Source organism: Brassica napus, chromosome A6, assembly GCF_020379485.1.
Source record: "Brassica napus cultivar Da-Ae chromosome A6, Da-Ae, whole genome shotgun sequence".
In the NCBI taxonomy this organism is placed as follows: Eukaryota; Viridiplantae; Streptophyta; class Magnoliopsida; order Brassicales; family Brassicaceae; genus Brassica; species Brassica napus.
In genome coordinates, this window is record NC_063439.1 from 22320701 (window position 1) to 22344930 (window position 24230).

General features: G+C 34.3%; 5 protein-coding genes across 6 annotated transcripts; 3 read left to right on the top strand and 2 right to left on the bottom strand.

The window, feature by feature from the left end:
• Nucleotides 1–1386: 1386 nt before the first annotated feature.
• LOC106348555 (GATA transcription factor 12) lies at nucleotides 1387–2986 on the bottom strand. The gene is made up of 2 exons (XM_013788319.3): nucleotides 2586–2986; nucleotides 1387–2328 (listed from the first exon to the last, which is right to left on the bottom strand). Exons 1-2 carry the CDS (start codon nucleotides 2826–2828, stop codon nucleotides 1582–1584), a joined length of 990 nt encoding a protein of 329 aa, XP_013643773.1. The 5' UTR covers nucleotides 2829–2986; the 3' UTR covers nucleotides 1387–1581.
• A 3257-nt stretch (nucleotides 2987–6243) lies between these two features.
• BNAA06G27930D lies at nucleotides 6244–7104 on the bottom strand. The gene has a single exon (XM_013791791.3). The coding sequence runs from the start codon at nucleotides 7013–7015 to the stop codon at nucleotides 6488–6490; it is 528 nt and encodes a 175-aa protein (XP_013647245.1). The 5' UTR covers nucleotides 7016–7104; the 3' UTR covers nucleotides 6244–6487.
• A 3721-nt stretch (nucleotides 7105–10825) lies between these two features.
• On the top strand, nucleotides 10826–14640 carry LOC106348556 (NADP-dependent malic enzyme 3). Its single transcript, XM_013788320.3, has 19 exons — nucleotides 10826–11137; nucleotides 11388–11508; nucleotides 11592–11666; nucleotides 11730–11881; nucleotides 11971–12076; nucleotides 12162–12227; nucleotides 12307–12402; nucleotides 12499–12570; nucleotides 12660–12743; nucleotides 12836–12934; nucleotides 13015–13062; nucleotides 13143–13196; nucleotides 13277–13375; nucleotides 13449–13538; nucleotides 13624–13701; nucleotides 13785–13859; nucleotides 13941–14031; nucleotides 14141–14269; nucleotides 14370–14640. Exons 1-19 carry the CDS (start codon nucleotides 10995–10997, stop codon nucleotides 14456–14458), a joined length of 1767 nt encoding a protein of 588 aa, XP_013643774.1. The 5' UTR covers nucleotides 10826–10994; the 3' UTR covers nucleotides 14459–14640.
• A 3633-nt stretch (nucleotides 14641–18273) lies between these two features.
• On the top strand, nucleotides 18274–19865 carry LOC106352114 (auxin-responsive protein IAA28). Of its 2 annotated transcripts, none has more exons than XM_013791792.3 (4): nucleotides 18274–18617; nucleotides 18864–19172; nucleotides 19398–19462; nucleotides 19579–19865. In XM_013791792.3, exons 1-4 carry the CDS (start codon nucleotides 18490–18492, stop codon nucleotides 19599–19601), a joined length of 525 nt encoding a protein of 174 aa, XP_013647246.2. In that variant the 5' UTR covers nucleotides 18274–18489; the 3' UTR covers nucleotides 19602–19865. The 2 variants fall into 2 exon arrangements, with proteins under 2 accessions (XP_013647246.2, XP_048591096.1); XM_048735139.1 differs by having other exon boundaries at nucleotides 18338–18617; nucleotides 19398–19490.
• A 525-nt stretch (nucleotides 19866–20390) lies between these two features.
• LOC106348557 (ent-kaurene oxidase, chloroplastic) lies at nucleotides 20391–22882 on the top strand. Its single transcript, XM_013788321.3, has 6 exons — nucleotides 20391–20650; nucleotides 20835–20995; nucleotides 21276–21437; nucleotides 21521–21661; nucleotides 21748–22350; nucleotides 22440–22882. Exons 1-6 carry the CDS (start codon nucleotides 20473–20475, stop codon nucleotides 22758–22760), a joined length of 1566 nt encoding a protein of 521 aa, XP_013643775.2. The 5' UTR covers nucleotides 20391–20472; the 3' UTR covers nucleotides 22761–22882.
• Nucleotides 22883–24230: the final 1348 nt, after the last annotated feature.

Below are 24230 nucleotides of genomic sequence, written 5' to 3' on the forward strand. Positions count from 1 at the left end.
GCAACATGTATTGTTACATCATCTCCACGTCTTATCCTCCTCCTCCTCCTCCTCCTCCTCCTCCTCCTCCTCCTCCTCTTCTATCACCATCAGTTACTACCAAAGATCCCACATGTAACATCGCCACGTTCAGTTGTTTCATCGCCACCACCATCTTCTCCTTTTCCACCATCGCCACCCGTAATCTCCTTACATCTTCCCAATATATCTTCTTCTCTCTTCCACTTTTCGTAGTAGTTTTTCTCCTCCATTATTCATGGCAACACTCTTTAATCCTTCTGCAAATTGTATTTTTTTATAAGTTTCATGATTCTTAACATTCATTTTTCACACTCAAATTTAATATTTTTTTTGTTATTCTATTTGAAAAATAGAATAGAAATCGAACGTTCTCTTTCTTTCTTCGTCTTCCTCCGCCCGTTCTCTTCTTTCTCCTCCTCCTCCCTCCCTCCCTCCCTCATCTTCCTCCTTCCTCCTCCTCCGATCTCTTCCTACCTCGTCCTTCTCCTCCTCTTCCTTTTCCTCCAAATAGTGTACAATATATAGATCGATGTATACTATTTCTCTTCAAAAATAGTATAGTTTTATTTTTTATCTTGCATATACACAATAGACGCGTCACTAAGGAGAAAGTGGTCCAACTTTGCTTATAATTGTCACATCAAAGAGTAAACACTGTAGAATGGCTATATTCTTCATTTGTGAACCCCTTATGAATATCCAGCAAATTGACCCTTTAAGTATACAATTTATTTCTCAACAAAAACAAACAAAGAACCTCTAAATTTATGAATCAGTAAACTTTACAAAAAAATATATTAAACAAAAAGGAACAGCAGGAACTATGGATTAGTGTTGCATTGGATCGTGAGAGCAGATAAAAAACAGCTATTTCATCTCTACATGTTTTATTTATCAATTATTTAGCAGTTGTAAACCATCCATGTATTATAAGAACTGCATGAAAACAAACCTTAGTGCTACTACTATGTCATCAGGCAGAAGAGGTTAACAAAGTAACTTACAAAATACCGTTGTCTCTTTAGTTCATTAGTACTATTATTATTTTTAAGAATAACCACAATACTTGCGAGACAGAAACTTTGAAATGACTATACTACAAAATAGTGAGGGACCTTGATCCGTGAGGTGACATATTACCAACACTCGGACACTCTCCCACCAATATTTCATCATTATGAATTTTCACCTCTAACTTGTTGTATATATATGCATTTATGATAGTCTAGTTTGATATAAATCTTTTTTCCTCTATAATCGCTATGATTAGCGTTATAATAGTGATTAGTAAGGTATACAAATAATTTCTTACAGTTTATCCCTTATTGTAATGGCAAAGTTTACTAACTTGATGACATAAAAAAGTAGATTTAACCAAATAAAACTATATTAAAATTCATTTCATATGTCATGAAAAAAAGCAAGAAAAGCTTCTAACAAATTCCCAAAATAACGCAAGAAAGAGAGTGAATTGTCATCATCATAATCAAGATTAGCAAAACTTTGATCTAATAAGATATCCCTAATTATTGGAAGTAAAGAAAAAAGACAAGGGATCGATCAGATAAGCTGTCCGAAATCTGGGCCAACGTTGTGGTGGATCAAGTAATCATCACCGTCCGACGAGACGTCGAAAATCATGGCCGTCTCCGTACCGTGATGGTTATGTATGAACTCATGGTGGGCCTTCGTCATCTCCTTCTGTCGCCTGAGCTCCATAACTTTCCGATGAGAATTCGAATGCTTCGCCAACACGAACGTCGGACTCGCCGCCGGCCGGTACTCCGGCACCAGACGCCCCGATTTGTACCTCACGCCGCAAGCGTTGCACAGCGTCTTCGGGCCCATTGGACCCGTCCGCCACTGCGGCGTCTTGTCGGTGGCGCAGTGGAGACACCGCCGTTCCTCTGCGCCGGAGTCCAGCAAAAAATCTTTCTTTCGCCGGAACCCGTCGAGGGCTTGCTTTTTCACGGGTTGTGTCATGGACGCCGGCGAGGTCGGAGGAGAGAGGTGGTGGCGGGAGAGAATGGTTTCTCCGGTGAACGGGTTGTCGTAAACGGCTTCCATGAGAAGCCCACGTGAGGCCCAGTTACACGCTGCGGCGCGTGAACGTTTGCTCCTGGCTTTGGCCGGCACGGAGACGTCAGTGGTGAAAATCGGACTGCTGCTATTCGGGTTTTCCGGTTCGGGTTTCGGGTCGGGTCGGGCTTTGTAACCGGATATTAGCTGTAGCTTCTGTACGTCGTCGGTCGAGAACGAGTCCTCCACGAAGTTAGACAGCCACTCCAGCTCAGCCAGCTCATCACTCTGTCCGAACGAAATAATCAAACAAATGATTCAAATCAATTAAAATCGACTAACCAATAAAACTTTCCTAAATTATAGTATGAAATTCACTAATCACAATTACATATCCTTTATATAATCACAAGTACATATCATTTATTTTCTTTCCTAAAATTCAATAATTAAATTACATACAATTCGATCAAAAAAAAAATTACATACAATTATTTTTTTTTACTTTAATTCATTTAATCATATATGGAATTGTTTTAACATACCGGTACGCAAAGGTCGCCGGAGAAGCTGGTGCCGTCTTGAACATCACCTTGGAAACTAGTGAGACCTACGGGGGATAATGAGGAGGAGTTAGAGCTGTCGGTCACGGCTAAGGCAGTGTTGGCCCCGTCGGAATCAACAATGACATCATTTTCCTCGTCATCATCGTTAGAGAAATCCACCAAGAGGTCATCTACGGCGAAATGATCCGCTGTGTGTAAGAATTCATGAGCTTCTTCTTCCATTAAATTCTATAGGTTGTTTTTTCCCGGTGGGGTTGTTACGGTGAACTCTCGCCGGAGCTCTTGTTAGAGAGAGGAGAGGAGAGAGTGGAGTGAGGGGAAATATGAGTTTAAAAAGGAGTAAAGTTAGCGAAAGTCATGGTTTCTGTAGAAAGATAAAACTTTTATTTTTTTTTTGGTTATTTTTATTTCATTTTTATAGCGAATGAAGGGGACAAGAGATAAATCATCATACATGTAAATCGGAAGGTTTGACGAGGACAAAAGAGATTTTATTGGGAATATTTACACTAATTAATTAATCTTCTTATTTTAGTTTTTTTTCTTTAATATATTTGATTATAATTGATATTTCCCAGCTGGTTTTACCATATTATATTTTGTTTACATACTTGTACAAACATATAATTAGCCACGTTTTTCCTAGAAACATATCTTATCTTTACCTTAACTAACACAACACTACTATCTATTAATGGAGAAAATATTGTTTTTATGGATATATTGATTTAAATTTACAAATGTGATATTTATACTGGTAAAATTGTCACACGTCTACTTTTTAAGAAAATAACATCATACTAAAATATTGTTTTTATTTGAGATTTATCATATATGTAAGGTAGTTAATGGAGAAATATTCAAGAAATAACTCACAGATTAATGAACCAAACATGTGCAATTGTGGTATTAGTGGTGGGGACAACTTTACTAAAAGGGTCATAACGTTGCTTCAAAATTACAAAAAGTACCCCTCACGTGCATGTGTTGGATGATGATCACGCCGTTGATTATCAATACTCGTTAAGCGACAACACCATTAGGGGAAAGTTGAAACCGGTCCCGTTTTGTCCACATTGTATGTAAATCTATTCAAAATGGATGGAGTTACCGCTTTTGGTAAATCTATATACGGTACAGTTATCAAACCATTCGGGATTTATCATCGTAGCATCTTAATCTTCCAGCAAAAAACTCTCCCCAAGTCATTTACAGTTATCATACAGCAGCGATACAAACCTTTTGTCAATTGAAAGATTAATAATCATCTAATATTAGATTGTCCCACATTGGATATGAAAAGCGGTATATGTATATGTATTGAATAATCTCATCATGGTATATATATATATGCAATAATCAACAATTTGTATTATATATATATATTTCCTATAAGTCATTAATAAGTTTGGTAGTCAGATTTGTCGTGGTCTAGTGGTGGATTGTCTTGATAAACGTGTATAAATCATTTGGTCTGAGTTAATTCTCATTAGAATTCAGAAACAAAGTCAGGACATTATTTATTTAAGCAGTCTTTGTGTGTGTGTGCGCGCGCGCTGATTATGTGATTTTTCATGCTAGTCACAAGTGAAGCTGGAACTTGAATGTGTATTAATATTTCATATAGTTGCTTCGTATATAGTTTTAGCCTTTACGCTATCTCAAATGGGATTTTAACCCTTCGTTTGTTTGAAATCACATAATCTCCGTTGTTTTTAAGTTATCTTGTACTATTGGTTAAGTTAAAATAAAAGATTTGTGAAATCAAAACATTCTATAAGTCGATTCGATTATCTAACCCATTGAACAATATTCCTCGGGACTTGTATAAGAAAAAGAGTTAAAATAATCTTTAGCTAGCTATTGTTATCTTACACGTTCTTTCTAATCACATGTTAAACCTCTTTATTCCTTCTCCAACCCCACTTTTAGGCACGACAATTTCCAGCTCAGGTAATCAGAAAGAGTGTGACCTGGTCTTAAACCCTCTTGTTCTTACCCCTAATTTTAAATCCTGTTGTTTAACCTAACACCTACTATTACAAATGTGTCAGTCATAACTAGAATCCAAGTCTGTTTCCTGAAAATCAGACATTGTAACCACTTTAAAAAGGAGAGAATTACTATGGTATTATAATCACTGTGGCTATTATAAGTACATCTAGTTAATTAACAAAAAACATAGATACGTAAAGGAGTCTCCATACGTAAAGTACTTAAAACGAGAAGCATATAATGAGCACATTAATGGTTTGTGATAAGGTTATATATATATATGGTAGACATGTAATACTAGAAGATAATATGGTAGACATGGAATATTTTTGAGTTTTTATTCTTATAGTTTAGAATAGTTTGCGCCTTTACTGCAGACGGGATTTGTACATGCGATGCAGCAATACCCTCTTGTAATGAGACTCGTTCATAAACAGCTTCCACACACAAATAAGGTACTCTAAAATATCCTTCTCCAAGTAAAAAATGTCAGTGTCATCATCAGAAGTGTTAGCTAGGGATAATTTTTGCTCATTTATGTAACGGACGAACGTTTTATGTATAATCTATCGCATCCAAAGTCACAAACAACCTCTACAAATGCTTGCAATCAAAGCGTTAGTGTTTTGAAAGAAGCGATTCACTCAAGTTTCCGTAGCTTCACATGAGTCTCTGCTTACTTCAGACACGTGTCTAGAGAAGACCCTAGTTTCATGGGACCCAGCTTTTAATCTTACGCCAACCCCTACGCGAGCGTCCTTCGAAACAACGGATCGGATAAGGTTTATTTATGACTCTTAATATAGCTCATCACCATTCATCTATCTCATGTTGCTATTACAATCCTATATTTTTATTGTATATCAGTGATCGCTTGAACCAGACTCTTGCTTTTGAATATTACATCATTCAATTATTATTATTTTTTAATTTTTATTTTACATCATTCAATTATTATTATACTTAGTTTATGTTATCTTCCTATATATGGTAATTATGACAACGGATCCTGAGAAGTAAGAAGTGCGTGGGCGTGGCCAGAGAAGTAGTAGTGCCTAGGAGTGCCCCTCACGTGTCAAAAGCGAAAGACTAGTGGTGCAACTCCATTCAAAATTAGCTGGGCCTAAATGAACCTCCTCATGGCTCATACTTCTTTGAAAGTAACCGAGAAGCCCAAAGCATCTGCTAGCTCTAGTGAACCGTGAGCCTTTAACAGCAGCGTGAAGTCGGATGTGCTTTCAGTTTGTTTGTTTTTTTGCTCTGTGCTAATTATGGCGGTGGTAGGTCAACTTCAAAATATGGTTCCGTAGATCACTATTAACTCAACTTCAATGGTGTATGACTGTATCGATCTCAGCTGGATTTTAGAGTGGAATTGTTATTTAGGCTTATGTTATCATTTGAGGGATCCTTTAGGCTTATGTTATCATTTAAGTGCTCAATTATAGAATAGAGTTCATGATTTTAACATTTATATCCAAAAATATAAACTACAGAGCGGAAGGATTCTTTAGTCTTTTGTTATCAATGGTTCTTGCCTGTATAGTCCTTAATTTACAAATTATCAAATTCTACATATTCTTATATATCCTTTGATGTTAAAGCCTCCTTTCTTTACATGATTTATCCACAAATATATAAGAGTGAGAAACGAACTTTCAATTATACATATTCAAAAAAAAAAAAACTTTTAATTATACATCACACGGGGGAAAAAAAACATTACACGGTTTACTTCCATCAGTTTCTTTACTACGTACACATAACTAAGTTAACACCCTTCTCCCTCTCTACGTGTAACTTTGTATCTTTATATGAACATAGTAACATATACGCACGGCTTTATCGAAAAACATACATAAACGTAACGTGCGTATATGAGTAAACTAATTAACCAAAGCACGATCTTTTAGCTCCTTAGCCAAAGCAGGCATGCAGCTAGAGCTCCTGGCGAGACCACCTTTTTCAGGCTTGGTGGGTCTAACCATCGTCTTAGACCTCTTTTTGAGAATTTCCTTAACTGCTTCTGCTTGAAACAAGGCCGGATAACTCCGGCCTAGCCTGTTGAACCGCGCACATGCGCTCATGTGTGCCTTCACTGCCTCCTCACGGCGCTTCTCCACCACTAACTCGCTGTTGTTCATCTTCTCCATCTCTTGCTCCACCGCTTCTGAACACAGCCCGCAAATCAGCTTCCCTGAGAATTTTGAACGCACACGGCTTATATACTCTGGTGTGCACTCTTCAGACATGCCACAACACTCGCACTTTGCATCTTCCACTTCGGATATCGCTGCTAAGGACAACAAAGTTGTTGTGGTTGCGCTTGCGGTTGGAGTTGGTTCTTTTGTTAGAGTATTGTCTGTGGATATTTGGTGTGAGATATCCGAGAAAGTGCGTTGAATGGGGGCCATGAGTATGATTGGTCTTTTGGTGGTTTCAATCCTGTTTTGTTGTGTATAATAGTTACTCGTATCTATGTTTTTATGTTTGTTACTTGATATGATGATGCGTATTTATAGTGTTAAGAGAACGGTCTCGAGGGTTCTGTTTCCCTATCTACTTTTGTTTTTGGCCTGCCGATAAAAGCATGAACAATTTAGCTTTTATTTAATGAGTTAAAAAGGACCAACCTCACATGTATATCTTGAGCAACACGGTAAAGCCAATAAAAAGTTTCCCTTTTTGTCAGTGGGAAAGATGATGTTTATTTGGTAACACTTTTTTTTCCCTTCTTATCAAGGCTCCAACTCTAAATGAGATAATGGTATTCTTGTAGGAAACTGGTAGTTAGAAGAATAATATGAATTAAGTAAGGGTTATTGGTTGTTGTATTTTAATGAATTTAAAAATCCGAACTAAATTTAGTGTTATTGGTTATGTGATTTTCAAATATGTATTAAAATAAGGTGTTATTGGTTTAATGATTCATAAATTCTATATCAAATCAAGTGTTATTTAATCGTACGAATTTACTAATATATTTGATTTTATAATAGATTTGTTTGAATTTTTTAATTAAAAATACAAAGACTCAAATCCGAAGGAAAACCTCCAGATTTGCATATTTTATTTAAATTTATAAATACTATATGGATTTCTAAATCAATCAAAATATATAAACTAATAACACCATGTGTAAAGAAAAGTTGGCCGAAAGAATATAAACTTATATATGAAATTAAATATAATTAAAATTAATGATATTATATAATTTTATATTGCATATTGGTCTAAAACAATTAATAAAACATATCACAATAAAAATTTATTGATATATGGTATAGACTTATGTATGTATTTTTACGCTCTGATTATTTCCTTTAACTAAAAAGAAGACAACTAGCGTAACAAATAACTAGATTTCCACCCGCACAACCGTGCGGGTATATATTTTCACATTTATATATGTAGACATTTGTTTAACATAATTATTATATATTTTTAATGTTACTCACATATTTAAATGTTTGTATAATTATGCCAAATATAATAATTTTATAGTTTTCATGCTGTAAATTAAACTCATCACACATATATATATATATATATATATATATATATATATATATATATGTTGCTTATTATATATTTGTCTTATTGAATTTGCGTTTGATTACTAAACTAAATTTTTTAATGCATGAAACAACATATATGAAAACAATTTTGTATTTAATTTATTTATAATCATGATCCGTAATTAAAATCGCTAGATTTTTTTAGTAATTTCTAATGTTTATTAACTTTATATAATAAATTACTGTATATTAAAAAGTTTAAGATAAGTTAAATTTTTATACATGTATTATATAGTTTACTAATATTAACCCGTTCTTCCAACATATTATATTTTTAGCATAAATATTTTATATTTATGAAAATAAAATATGTTAACTTATCAATTTAAAATAATTTTATCATATTTTGTTCAGTATAACATTTTTATTTTAAAATGATAGATATTATTATAAAATTGATAAAATAGGATATAATTTTATTCTTTTAGTAACATTTCATTACTAATTACAAAATTAGTTGAAAATATTTATATTCAATTTATGACAATTAAGATCTTATTATAATCTTTTTCATGAGATTTGTTAGAATTTTAAATTTTTTTTAAAATAAAAGATATTATGATTAAAGTAGTTAAAAATATTATGTATATTAGCATTAGTGATATACATTTATTATAAAATTTAAATGATGGTCCAAATAAAAATATCACTCATCAAAAAATCATGATTTTTATTTTATTAGAAAACAAATTTGAAAAAATTAAAATAAATATAAATATTTATTTTTAACAAAATCTTTAAAAACTATTAGTAAATGTATTTGTGAAATTAATTAATTTTATTTTATTTAAATTTTCGTTTATAAACCAAAACTATATTCAATTTTAATTTCTAATTATATTTTATGATAATTTAAATTAAAACTAACTAATTTTTGAAAGTAAATTTAAGAAAGATTCTAAGAAGATTTTAAAAAGATTTTGTTAGAACATTTTAAATATATTCATTTGTATTTCAAATAAAAAGATAAATATATTAAAAGATATAATAATGAACTTATGTAAAATATGATATTTTCTAGGAATGGTCCAAACTTAAAAAATCACACATGAAAAGAAGTCATGACTTCTGTTTTAATATATAAGATAATAGATGTAATTTCGTTCGTTGAATAAAAGAGAACCAAGTTGCTCACCTATTCATTGGCATCTGAACGACGTGCATGATACTTTAAGAAAGAAAACCCTTTTTTTCATCTCCATCTACTTCCAGCAAACTCCAGCTGCATGCGATATCGTTTTCAACTTAACTGGTGTTTTCGTAACGATGACCCTTTCGTTTCTTAAATCTAATTTTCTCTACACACATTATAACAATAAATGGATTTTTATCAATTGGATTAAGTTGGTCCAAATTCGTCAAAAAATCTATTAAAATTCGTTGTTTTTTGTAGTCTTGATATGATTTAAATAAGTTTAATCACCTTTAATTACCAAATATTTCTGCCTAAACAGTTCAAATTTGTAAATTTCACTAAATGGATGGTGCCGGACTTGTTATATCGATAACTCTCATGTAGCTTACGCTTCTCTTGATACTTTTTTTTTTTTTTTTTTTCTCTTGATACTTCTTTGGATTGACATTTCAACCATTTTTGTTGTTGCATTTGTCGTAGCTACATTTACTTCAGTTTTGTTGACGTGTATAGGCGCTGAACCCATAATCCTTATTGGTAACATAGTTATTGCACTTGTCCGACTACTATAATCGGTTCCCATCACAATACCCTACTCTTTTGTCCGACCTTAATTATTGGTAACTCTTATTCTTCATCCATCATATTTATCAACTACTAAAGTTGAAAGAAATATCGTCAGTAGCAATTCCTTTGTTATAGAATAAGAGTTTTCAGAACTGGAGATTGGTATAACCATTCAAAGGTCGTCGCAAGAAGAAAACCCTATTAAGCAAACATAGATATAAAAAATACAATGGACTATAACAAAAGAAATAACAGGCATCATACCACTAATATTATAAGTTTTGAGAGATGCATCTTAAGATCTATTTCTCATATCTCACACGATATTGGGGGTGATACTGTAGAAAATTTACATTAAAAATTAGTCTGTATAATTTTTTGATTTAGCTTTAAAGGATGTAACTTTAAAATTTCCTACAGCTAAAAAAATGAGGTTTTAGAAAATAAAATTTTTACAACCATTTTTTGTATGTTTTTGTTGTAGCTTTAGTTTTTTGATTGTAACTTTAGTTTTTTTTGTTGTAGTTTTAAAAACTAAGATAAAGTATGATTGGTAGTATTTAAAGTTATAGATGAAAACTAAAACTAAAGTCACTTCCTACAACCCAACCAATCACACCCATTGTTTTGTTGTAGTGGTATACTTTTTTTTTGTAAAAAAATTTAGTCTCTTTGGTTACAGTTTAATAATAATCCGTTAACTTCTATCTCACGCAATTCTTAAATTCTATGTGTAAACTTTTGTTTTCCATCATTTTCTTTTGATGCGTGTAATTTATGGGATCAAATAATATGTTCGATTAATTTAATCTAATTAAAAAAAATTATAAACTCTTATATATTTATTAACTTTTAATTTTAAATGCTGGTAAAATAAAAATGAAAAAAAAAATCCAAAAAAGAAGGAGACCAATAGAAAGAGTGTGATGAAACCAAACTCAACCATTCTCCGCGTTTTTTTCAGACCTCTCAAAACCAAACCCCACCATTCTCTTCGCCTCCTTAACCGGCGACCACTAATCCCATTCTCCTCTTCTTTTAATCTCCCAAAACACACTTCACCTTTCTATCAAAACAAGCTTTCATCTTTCTCTCTGTTTCAGATCGACAAAAATGAGCAGCAACCCGACTCAGATCTCCGATGACTACGTCTCCGAGAACAGGTCCGGCGTCGGCGGCGGGATCTCAGATGTCTACGGTGAGGATCTCGCTACGTTGGATCAGCTCGTCACCCCTTGGGTTACCTCCGTCGCTAGGTCAGTCTCGCAAAAGAACATTCCTTTGGCCGTTTCGCTAGATCCAAACATGATCTGATTAGCTTTGATTTAAAAAATAATTTTTTTAATTATTTTTTGTTGCCTTGTTGTGGAAGTAAGAGCAATGTTAGGGTTACAATAGATTTTTTATTTTTTAATTATTTTTTTGTTGCCTTGTTGTGGAAGCAAGAGCAATGTTAGGGTTACAATAGATTTTTTATTTTTTTTGTGTGTGTGTGTGTGTGTGCAGTGGGTATACATTGATGCGTGACCCGAGATACAACAAGGGGCTTGCTTTCACAGATAAAGAGAGAGATGCTCATTACTTAACTGGTCTTCTTCCTCCTGTCATCTTATCTCAAGATGTTCAGGTATTTTTATTATTAGGTTCATGATTCAAAGATCCATCCTTTTTCTGAGGTTATGCTGATTTCGATTTTGTGGCTTATTATAGGAGAAGAAGATGATGCATAACCTCCGTCAGTACACGGTTCCTCTGCACCGTTACGTTGCCCTCATGGATCTTCAGGTGATCTGTTTTTTTTTTGTTTGATACAATGGGGGAGCTGATGAGAATTTGAAATCTTTTCAGGAGAGGAACGAGAGATTGTTTTACAAGCTTCTGATTGACAATGTGGAGGAGTTGCTTCCTGTTGTGTACACCCCGACGGTGGGGGAGGCTTGTCAGAAGTATGGGAGCATTTTCAGGAGGCCTCAAGGTCTTTACATCAGCTTGAAAGAGAAGTGAGGATTTAATACTTGATGCAAATCAACAGTGCTGGTTTGGATTCAGTTATTTGTGTTTCTAAGTACAGTTTGGCATTTCTTTTTAGGGGAAAGATTCTTGAAGTGTTGAAGAACTGGCCACAGAGAGGGATTCAAGTTATTGTTGTCACTGATGGTGAGCGTATTCTGGGTCTTGGAGATCTTGGTTGCCAGGTAAACAGAGTTTTCAACACTTAATTACTCTTGTGATATGCCTTTAACGTTTTGTTGGGTTTGAATGGTGTAAAATTTCATATAGGGAATGGGAATCCCAGTTGGCAAGCTTTCTCTTTACACAGCTTTGGGAGGAATCCGTCCATCGGCTGTAAGCACTGAAACAAAAGCTCATTCATGCTTGATTCTCTGTAATTATGATGTTAATGGATATATATTTTCACATGCAGTGCCTTCCAATTACCATTGATGTGGGTACAAACAACGAGAAGCTTCTGAACGATGAGTTTTACATTGGACTTAAACAGAAAAGAGCAACTGGCGAGGTTAGCTATTATATTTCCTAATTTTCTCTACACTTCTTGTGTTCGTAACATTCATGTTTCAGAAACTGAGAATTGTGATTGCGTTTTGTTATTCAGGAATACGCGGAGTTTCTGCACGAGTTCATGTGTGCTGTTAAACAGAACTATGGAGAAAAAGTGTTGGTGCAGGTAAAATCATATGATCGATAATGCTAAAGCTTGTTTTTCTTTTTCCAATCTTGTGTTGTGATAACGTTCACATGTACTCTTGGTTTCAGTTTGAAGATTTCGCAAACCACCACGCGTTTGAGCTTCTCTCCAAGTACTGCTCCAGTCATCTCGTTTTCAATGATGATATCCAAGTGAGATCTTGTCTTCAGCATTATATCACTTTTTGTGAGTTTTCTGAAATGTGACTAGTAAAAATTTGTTTTGTCTGTGTGTAACATTGCAGGGTACTGCATCCGTGGTGCTTGCTGGGCTTATTGCAGCTCAGAAAGTACTTGGTAAAAGCCTATCTGACCATACCTTCTTGTTCTTGGGTGCTGGAGAGGTGAGACCTAAAAACATATACCAAATAAGCTTTTTTGTCTACTATTTGTTTTGTTACTAAAGACTTTTATATCTTTGAAGGCTGGAACCGGAATCGCTGAGCTAATTGCTCTTAAGATTTCCAAAGAGGTAGTCTTTTGCCTTCATGCTTATTTCTTTGCTACCTTTGCTCCTTCTTGTCAAGAATCTGTAACTTTACTGTTTTGTAGACTGGAACACCAATCGATGAGACCAGGAAGAAGATTTGGCTTGTGGACTCCAAGGTATTGTTGATTACATCGTTGTTAGCTATTACTTCTTCTCTTGGTTCACTAACGAAACATCCCTTTGAATGATCTTGCAGGGACTGATTGTTAGCTCGCGCAAGGAATCTCTTCAGCACTTCAAGCAGCCATGGGCGCATGACCACGAGCCCGTCAAGGAGCTCTTGGGAGCTGTTAATGTAAATAAACAAAACAACTCATCTTAATATCTCTTCATGCGTAGATGACATATATAACATTCTCCCAAATCAGGCAATCAAGCCAACAGTGCTCATTGGAACCTCTGGTGTGGGGAAGACTTTCACAAAGGAAGTAGTGGAGGCCATGGCCACCTTCAACGAGGTTTTGTTTCCTTCTTTTGATATGCTTTCTCGGTATCTATGCTTCTTTTTTTTTTCTGATGGTCTTCTTACTGTGGTTTGTACAGAAACCCTTGATTCTTGCTCTCTCAAACCCAACTTCTCAAGCCGAGTGCACGGCTGAAGAAGCTTACACATGGACCGAGGTAACGATCTAAAACCTTATTGATACCACCACAAGTGAATTTTCATTTTGATGCAACTAAAAATAAGCTGTGTTTGTTTATAGGGTCGTGCAATCTTTGCAAGTGGAAGCCCGTTTGCCCCTGTTGAGTATGAAGGCAAAACATTCTTCCCTGGCCAGGTTCTTTTGTTGTTTACTGTGTAACATCTTTGTCCACAATCCACGGCTCATGCTCCTTTCATTAACACCCTTTTTACGCAGGCAAACAACTGCTACATTTTCCCAGGTCTCGGTCTTGGTTTGATCATGTCCGGTGCCATTCGTGTCCGTGATGACATGCTTCTAGCAGCTTGTAAGCACATTAAAACTTTTTCAAGAAACTGATGTTCGTTACTACTAGTAAGATGTACCATTTATTGAGTCTTGTTTGTAAACTGTGTGTTCCAATTTGTTTTTATCAGCGGAAGCTCTGGCCTCGCAAGTGACGGAAGAGAACTTTGCCGACGGGTTGATCTATCCGCCTTTTACAAACATCAGAAAGATCTCTGCTAACATTGCAGCCAGTGTGGGAGCCAAAACTTATGAACTTGGTTAGTTTTCATTATTCTCCATATGTATAAATTATGATGTCAAAATTATTTACTTTTGGAAAAGTCTGATGTCATGTTGTTTGTCTTTTTGTTGTGGCAGGATTGGCATCGAACCTGCCTCGTCCTAAGGATCTGGTCAAGATGGCAGAGAGCTGCATGTACAGCCCTGTCTACAGAAACTTCCGTTAAAAGATTCTTTTCCACCATTTTGTCTCCCCCAGCTTTTCTTCTTTACTTTTTGCTTCTTCGGTTTTGCTGCTAAATTGGACACAACTTTTATAATGTTTGATCGTTTTTTATATAATTTCAACTTTAAGTACTGAAATATATAATACTTTTTGTTTTATGAATAGTAAAACATCCATGGCTCATTTTGTGTATGCCTTAGGTTAGGGTCATGTACAAAAAAATTTGTTAGGTGGTAATCTTGCACTTTGACATGGTCAAGTGTCTAGCCAACTTTTTTCCTTTCCCAAATGAAACTCATTTGTAAAGATTGGCTGTAATCAACTTGGTAAAGTATAAGATTTAATAGCGTCATGCCCTGTTAAAAGACACATTGTTTGATGGGGGCAGTTTTCCATTATTATTTTCATCTAAATTTAGTTAATGTAAGATTAACATGCTTTTTTTTTATCTAAACTACCATGTTTATGTTCTGTTTTACCTTTTTCAAACTAAAATAAACTTGACCTTTACAAAATAAAAACTGCAGAAGATGATTAAACGTGTTCTTTGATATCTTGCTAAGATCACCATTTTTACTGGCACAGAATGCAATGATTATAAAACATATTCAAAAGAGAAGAATAAAGAAAAAAAGTGCTAAAAGAGAACATTTGAAGTGATTTTGGGCCTGAAACTATAATCATTGCAAAGTCAATGATCCCATCCATCATATCTCAAAACTCAAAAAGTCTAGAAAAGATATATATATCAAATAAATGGAAAATAAAAGAAAGAGAGTAAAATTGCAAGTGGTGGCCCTCCATTAGTGGCATAGTTATTTATGATAATGATGATCGCTTTGATTTCTTGTTTTTAGAATGGGTTGTACATTCATTGAACACAATTGTATAATTGTTCATAGCCTTTTTGCCTGATAATGTTCTTTAAAAAATGATAGGCATGCCTAAATGTGTATCGACCATTGGTATCAATATGTTCATCATAACTTCCTCTTTGGAACGCATTATTTTCCAACTTTGCTTCTATTGTATTCACCATTGGATGTTCAATTATAATATCTCTTGACATACTCAGATTGATTCCATTAAAGACTTTTGTAAACTCTAGCTGAAAAGCCAAAGATTTATGAACTTTAGGGAATACTACAGGATTCACGATTGGACAGATAGAATCGGCTTACCTTTTTGGCATACACTTGCCTACTTGTTGGGTCGTCTACAACGGACACACACATTTAGAAAATTAAAATGTCACAACAATAGAACTAACACAAATGAATATATTACAAGTTTTGATCATTAATTATTGTGGTGATTAATCTCATGAGCAATTGTATATAAATGAGTACACTCAAATTATGGCCAATGGGCCAAAACTGCCGCAAAATGAGTGTTAACCATGAGTTTGTAGCCATGGTCTTGAAATATGGTCGTCCGTCGCTTAATGAACTTTAGCTAGTCCTAGTCCTAGGCATGTTATCCGAAGCCCAAAAACCGGAAGGAACCAAACCAAAAAATCGAAACTGAAACCAAACCGGAATTTACAAAACCTGAATGATTCTTTTATTTTTTTAAAACCGAAAAACCAAAATCTAATTGCAATCAAAACGAGAACCAAACGGATATCCGAATATCTTAAATATAATAAAATTTATAAATCATCTTTTTGAGAAAATTGAATTACCCAATTATATTTTTTGGTTTTGACAGGTTGAACTTGGGTTTTCCAAATTTTTTTTATACTTAAACCAGATCTGAACTATTTCTAATTTGGTCATGATTTGGGTTTTATAAAAAAATAGAAATCCAAACCGAATCTAACATTGCCTGAACAGATTCGAAAATGGTCGGTTCCTAAACAGGACCTATATATCCTATTCTGAATAACCCGACCCGACCCGAACTAGCTACAAACCGAAAACTTGAATGCCTAACACTGATTTTAGCCACAAATCTTTAGTTTTAGCCACAAGCTTGCATGAATCGATTTTGCCAGTGTTTTTATCGTTATTATGTAGTGTTTCATTCACCTTAGTACTCTAGCAGACGACACTTGGAATACCCTAACTAGCCCATTTTAGTTGATTTTTCACCCATGAAACTACAGCTGATTTGATTAGATGCCAGAGCTATTAATATTCTTAAATGGAGTTGAAAGATCCTTAAACCGTTAATATATTTCTAAACTTACACTTGATTATCGTATCGGTATCATTAGCTTTAATTTAAGATATCTTTAGTTATAGCTAATTTGATTAGATGTAACTAGAAAAGGAATAATGCAGGCCAAATTGCAGCAAAAAAAAAAAAAATAGGAAGCTAGTAGTGGAATTCTTGTGAAAATAATGAGTTAACAGTAGTGGAAATCTAAGTATACATACAATTAGTTTTAGCATATAGATATAAAAATAAATGAAAAATAAACAGAGGAAGCGAGGAAGAAACGAAGACCTACTACTTTTCTCCTTTTATTGGTAGGTACTCATTTAAGCATGCCTAGGAATCTCTTTCTTCTTTTTTCTTTCTTTTAGTTTGTCGGCCTCCATTCTCCAATTTATTTTTACATACAGAAAATGCTTTAAGAATGGGATATGGATGTTCCTAAAAAAAAGAAAAAAAAGTATGGCATATGGAAATGTTGATAATGGTGACGATTTTTTTTTTTGAAAAAATGGTAGATTAATTTAAACAAAAAAACTGTTTTACACTTTGTGTTACATTGAAACAGAAGTCTTTTAATCAAAGCTAATCAAAACCTAAGCCTTATATAGCTATCGAGTGCCAAACCATTTGGTTAAATCTCCCGTATTCGCCTTGTCACGGATGAAGGAGAACCTATTGCGAACAATCTTGTAAACCATTTGAATGAGTTGATCGGGTGTCTTTGGACTTTTTCCATGTTTACGCTGATTTCGTTCCCTCCATATGACATATACAGTAACTTGGAACACATATCTCAATAGAAATAAGGCAGTCTTGTCTCTGTTTTTGTCCTGCAGTAGTTGTATGATTTGGTCCCATTGGTGGGTATAGCTTGCAGCCAGCAGCTTCCGAGCTAAATCTTTCGAAGATCTCGACGATCACATGATGTAACACACACACATATATATATGGATTATATATTTCTCTTCTCATGATTATCCAAGTGAATCATTTCATGATTTAGGTGTAATTCTTTTAGACGGTTACTATTAGCTACAAATGTTCCACATCGGAAGTTAGAATGGATCTTAAATAATATATAAGATTAGATATGTCACATCACTTATTACCAATTGATTTTAAGTTGGATGTTCATCTAGCTTAACAAGGTATCAGAGTCCGATCCAAACAGTCTAACCCAATCTATTATCGATCCAACTCAAAGTCGGCCCATCGTTCATTGTCCAAACATTGAAAGATTGACGCTTAAAGAACTATCATCTCGAAAGAGCGTATAACGGACAAATGTCTCGTATCGGAAGTTTGAATTTTTTTCAAATAACATATAAGAATAGATAGATCACACCACTTATCACTAATTAGTTTTAAGTTGGAAGCTCATCTAACTTAACAGTTATCTTTATGTTTAGATCTAATAACTAATAATTGGATAAAACTTTTGTGTTTATGTTTAATTTTAATATAAGTTCTTGAAATATTTTCTTAAACATATTATACCTCTAAATATGTATACTGCCTTTTTCTTTATAACCTGGTACAACTATAGAACTTACTAATATATACATATATCTACTATACTTGTACAATAATAAATTATACTATTTGGACTGTTGTGCATATATAGTAATCGAGTAATCGTTATGTATATGTATGTATCCTGTCATATTCATACACGTATCAAAGGCATCTTGACATTCTGAATCCTTTCAAGTAAGATCTCTGTTAGGTGGTTATTTATGCAAAATAAAATGTCTTTTTATATTAGAAAATAAAGGTACTTTTGTAAAGATTGAGATTGTAGTTCCTTGCCAACCAACTATCCATATATTGCTCCCCAACACAAGCAAATAACACAACACAAACTTAGAAATGGAAGAAGAGAAGAGATTGGAGCTTAGGCTGGCTCCTCCCTGTCACCAACTCACTCACAACAGCAACATCAATGGATCTAAACAAAGAAGCCTCACCAAAGAAACATCATTTGTTTCCAATAACAGGTTCTTTAATTAATTCGTAATTCTTACAGTTCTCCAATAGTAACTTGATTATTAATAGATTTTTGTCATGGTTTATCTCTCTGTATAATGTTTTAAATGGTACGAAAACTCGTTTTTTTCACATATCTTGATTGGTTTGGTTTCGGTTTAAGATTCTTCCCACTACATACAAATAAAAACTGTTTATCAGTTTTTTTTTTGGTAAAAAACTGTTTATCAGTTTATAATAATATACGGCTAAAATAGGGTGGAGGCAGCTCCAGTGGTGGGATGGCCGCCGGTAAGATCATCCCGGCGATACCTAACGTCACAGCTAAAGGAGGAGATGAAGAAGATAGAGAGTGATGAAGAGAGAGAGTTATACGTTAAGATCAACATGGAAGGAGTTCCCATCGGAAGAAAAGTCAACCTCTCGGCTTATAACAACTACCAACAGCTTTCACATGCCGTTGACCAACTCTTCAAGAAAGATTCGTCGGATCTAAACAGACAATACACTTTGGTCTACGAAGACACTGAAGGAGATAAAGTCCTGGTCGGAGATGTTCCTTGGGAGTAAGTTGATGAATCAAACAAAATAAATTCAATATTGATCACTTTATATTTAGTCTCGAAAATCATTTTATCTAGTTTTTTTGGGCTGAATTACACAAAACAATGAGTTTCCTAAAAGGAGGTTTGGTAATTTCTATATCATATGATTCCATTTCTTTTCATATGTTTTGGGTTTTTCATCAATTTGTTGGACACATTAATGACATAGTTTAGCATATTTATTAGGATGTTTGTATCGACCGTGAAGAGGTTGCATGTTTTAAAGACCTCCCACGTTTCCATGCTCTCACGTAAGACAACTTTTCTTACTAAACTCTGGTATACATATATCAACCTAATAGTGACTTTAATTTTTAACATCTGAAATTAAAGCTTATGGATAATTTATGTTGTCTTTTTTCCCCAGCTAGAAAAAGCTGCAAGGAATAGAGTTGAGGTTCGCCACAATCATCAGTTCGATGATCTGTTTTTAAAAATGTAATTTATGGAAACCATGGGGCTTGGCTTGATGTACTGAATTTTTTTTCTGTTCGTTAGAATTTGTTTTTCCAACGTATGTTCTAGTTTTTTGTGATTCTGGAAGATGATTTTGTGTAAATAGGCTGTTTGTTTAATTAAGCTGGGTGTGGTATTATGTATTCGCGTGTATAAACTATAAAGATATTGGAAACACAAGTTGAGTATTGCTTCTAATAACGTTGTTGTTCTTCAACATTCACCATGGTCTCACTCTCATGAGTTTCATCACAGTCGAGTCATGTCATTTCAATAAACTCATTTAATGAGAAACGAACTGGTTTCCACTTAGCAAACACCATATATCTCAATACTTTCTGCTTCCTTTTTTTCTTTTGGCAGACAAACTGTCTAGATAGAAAGTACTTTTAATCATGCTTGATGTCTTTTCATCATAGACCTCACAATAGTACACAGTAGCAACGAACAAGTCACACATGTTGCAACACACATCAAAAACCAATTGCTACATTGACAAGAGGCAAAGCATTCTTTTAAAGACTTGTAAAGAAATGAAATAAAGTTATAGGAACATGCTAATAAGGCTTGTAAGTTCATCTACAGAGTCTCAGATGTGCTTTCATAAAACCCAACTCTCAAAAGGCCCAAACACGGAGGCAATAGCTCGCAAATGTCACAAGATTAGATAGAACGGATAGAAACATATGGTCTCATTGGAATCCGAAACTGAGTAATATTTAAACGGACACAAAAGATAAACTTCCAAACAAGACAGTCCAATAATAGAAAAATTCCAAACATTCCATTCTATTCTTTCTAGAAAATGAATGCATTTCTTCATCAGTTTCTTCTCTTTCACAACAATCACACAACTTCCATGCCCTCCATGATCTGCTTTCTCCTTGGCTTTGTTGTCTCCTATTTCCTCTTCATCTTCGTGTTCAAGAAACTACTGTCCAGACACAACATGTCTGAAGTTTCTGGGCTCCCCTCTGTCCCAGGTTATTTAGTACTTTTTCCAGTTTCACCATCTGGGTTTGTCTAGTAGTCACTTGGGTTTAGTTGTTCGTGATCTAGGGAACTAATTTAGTTTAGCTGGACTTTTCATTACTAATCATTGGATAAGGTTTGGAACTTTGATTACTAGCTAGTAAACTCTGAAGGGTGGGTATGCATTTGATGCAGTGGTGCCAGGGCTTCCGTTGATTGGGAACTTGTTGCAACTAAAAGAGAAGAAACCACACAAGACTTTCACTAGATGGTCTGAGCTTTATGGTCCTATTTACTCTATCAAGATGGGCTCTTCCTCTCTTGTTGTCCTTAACTCAACCGAAACCGCCAAAGAGGTTATCTCCTGTCTGATTGTTTCAGTAAACTTGCAAGAAATGTTCTGAGTTTCATTACAATCAATATTGAACTTGAACTGTTCATTACAATCAAGAACACATGAGTAGATCCTAAAAAGTAACTCAATGTTTCTAGAAGATTTTTGTGGAAAAGTTTTCTAACTTCACACTTGATCTAGCTTTTGTTATATGATTCTACTTCCCAACTCATGTGCTCATGTGTATGCATTCTCTGAACAGTTTTCACTTTGTGTGTGTGATTTGTTTTTTTTTTTGGCAGGCGATGGTAACTAGGTTTCCATCAATCTCAACAAGAAAGCTATCAAACGCCTTAACAGTCCTCACTTGCAACAAATCTATGGTTGCTACAAGTGACTATGATGACTTCCATAAACTAGTGAAACGGTGTATATTGAATGGCCTTTTGGGTGCAAATGCACAGGTGAGTTCACAGCTTGCTCTTTATACTTTGTGGGGGAACTGAATCAAGTTTTGTGTTGTGTGGACTTTTTTTTTTTTTTCAAGAAAAGAAAGAGACACTACAGAGATGCTCTAATTGAAAACGTGACTTCCAAGCTGCATGCACACACGAGAGACCACCCGGAGGAGCCTGTGAACTTCAGAGCTATATTCGAACATGAGCTTTTTGGAGTAGCCCTGAAGCAAGTGAGTATATTTCAATTTAACCCTATACACTTCATCAATGACACTCTTCAGTTTAATATGTTTTTTTTTTTCCTTCTTTCTCAAAGGCCTTTGGGAAAGACATTGAATCCATCCACGTAGATGAACTCGGTGAGACTTTGTCAAGAGAAGAGATCTTCAAGGTGTTAGTACACGACATGATGGAAGGTGCTATTGATGTTGATTGGAGAGACTTCTTCCCATACTTGAAATGGATTCCAAACAATAGCTTTGAATCAAGAATCCAACAGAAGCATAAACGTAGACTCGCTGTGATGAACGCTCTCATTCAAGATACACTGAAGCAGAATGATTCAGATGATTGCTATCTCAACTACTTGATGTCTGAAGGAAAGACACTAACCATGGAGCAGATTGCAATCTTGGTTTGGGAGACGATCATTGAGACAGCTGACACTACTTTGGTCACAACTGAATGGGCTATTTACGAACTTGCAAAGCATCAAAGTGTGCAAGATCGTCTGTGTGAAGAAATACAAAGTGTCTGCGGTGGAGAAAAGATCAAAGAAGAGAAGCTGCCTCTGCTTCCTTATGTCAATGCAATCTTCCATGAAACGCTTAGGAAGTACAGTCCTGCTCCTCTAGTTCCCATTCGCTATGCTCATGAAGATACGGAGATAGGAGGCTATCATGTCCCTGCAGGAAGTGAGGTAAAATGCAAACACTACTTTGCTTTAAACCATATCATTTCACATTTTGAAGTTTATTACAAGTTTAGTTTGAGTGTTTGGATGTGTAGATAGCAATAAACATATATGGATGCAACATGGATAAGAAGCGTTGGGAGAAGCCAGAGGAGTGGTGGCCTGAGAGGTTCTTAGATGATAGATACGAGTTGTCTGATCTTCATAAGACGATGGCATTTGGAGCGGGGAAGAGGGTTTGTGCTGGTGCACTTCAAGCGTCTCTTATGGCAGGGATTGCTATTGGGAGATTAGTTCAAGAGTTTGAATGGAAGCTTAGAGACGGTGAGGAAGAGAATGTTGATACCTATGGTTTGACCTCTCAGAAGCTTTATCCTCTCATGGCTATTATCAATCCAAGGCCTTCTTCTTCTTAAGACATCTTTCTTTGAGTTTTGTCTGTTTAATTAATGTGTTGCACTGTCTAAATATTATGCAATCCTATGTTTGGTTCGGTTGTTTTGTTATATTCAGTTTAAAGTTTAAACGTTTTCTAGAATATTATATTTGCTTATTCAACAAACACCTAATCTAATAGCACTATAAAAGAACTAAAACAGAATTTCAGAAGAAGACAATATTTGATAAGACTTTACCAATACAATGTGGTCCGACGGTGTGGCGATTGACACGTTTTTTTTTTTTTTGGTAAAAGTGGCGATTGACACGTTGGAGACAACTAATATCGAGAAGTCAAGAACACGAGAGATCCGCATCTTATCTCTTTACGAGTTTCAGACCGTTGAATTGGGGATTCAACGTTCAAAATCGGACAACATGTGGAAATGTTTTTAAAATAAATAGTATCACGGACTTTAACATCAGCCACACGTACGTTACGTATCGAGATATCATATTAGCTAATAGAGAGAAACAATGGCTAATGGTGTTATTAATTGTAAATTATCGTGTTATCAAAAGAAACCAACTTTCTTATTTTCAAAAAGAAACAAATATTGATTTTTGGTGATGAAAATCTGGTTTTGAACAATATCACTGCGGAGTGGCAAAACCATAAATTAAACACGAATGATTTAACGAATAAAAGTGACAAAATCTGGTTTTGAACAATATCACTGCGGAGTGGCAAAACCATAAATTAAACACGAATGATTTAACGAATAAAAGTGACAAAATTTGTTTATTTAGTTATTGACCTTATGGATATTAAGCGGATAAGCAAACACAAACAATTTTTTAACGCTGATTTATTATGATATTACAATTATAAAAAAATTACATAGACGATTCGACAACCGACAACAAAAATATTTTATTGCACAAAAAAAAATATGTCGAAAATGGTTAGATGATTAATTTATCCGGTATCCTTCTATATATTAATTGAGAAGTCACTTTACTGATTTTTGCTTATGTGGTGATCATAGGTGAACTCTTACAAAATTGTTATAATTTGATTGGTAGATGATTTTTTAATTTTTATTTATTTTATTTATAACTAAAAAAGGTAAGTCTATAACCAATTAATATCACTTGCCAAATAATTTACATACTATTACAAATAATGATTTATGGTAACTAATTTTTTAAATTATAGAAAGAGAAATAAATGGATTATTTTCTATATTTATAAAATACATAAAATAATAAACGACAAACAATTTATATAAATTAATATAATGATTTTATATTCTTATTTAAAAGCATTTTATTTTGTGTAAATTATCATAATAACTATTAACATGTTCTAAAGTTCATATTACATGCTTTATAAATCATCTATAAAAACATTTATCAAATTATCTTGGCTTATTGTAGATTTTAAATTATTATAAGAGTTTGTATGTCATCTATGAGAGCTTATAAATTAATTTGTAAAATTTATT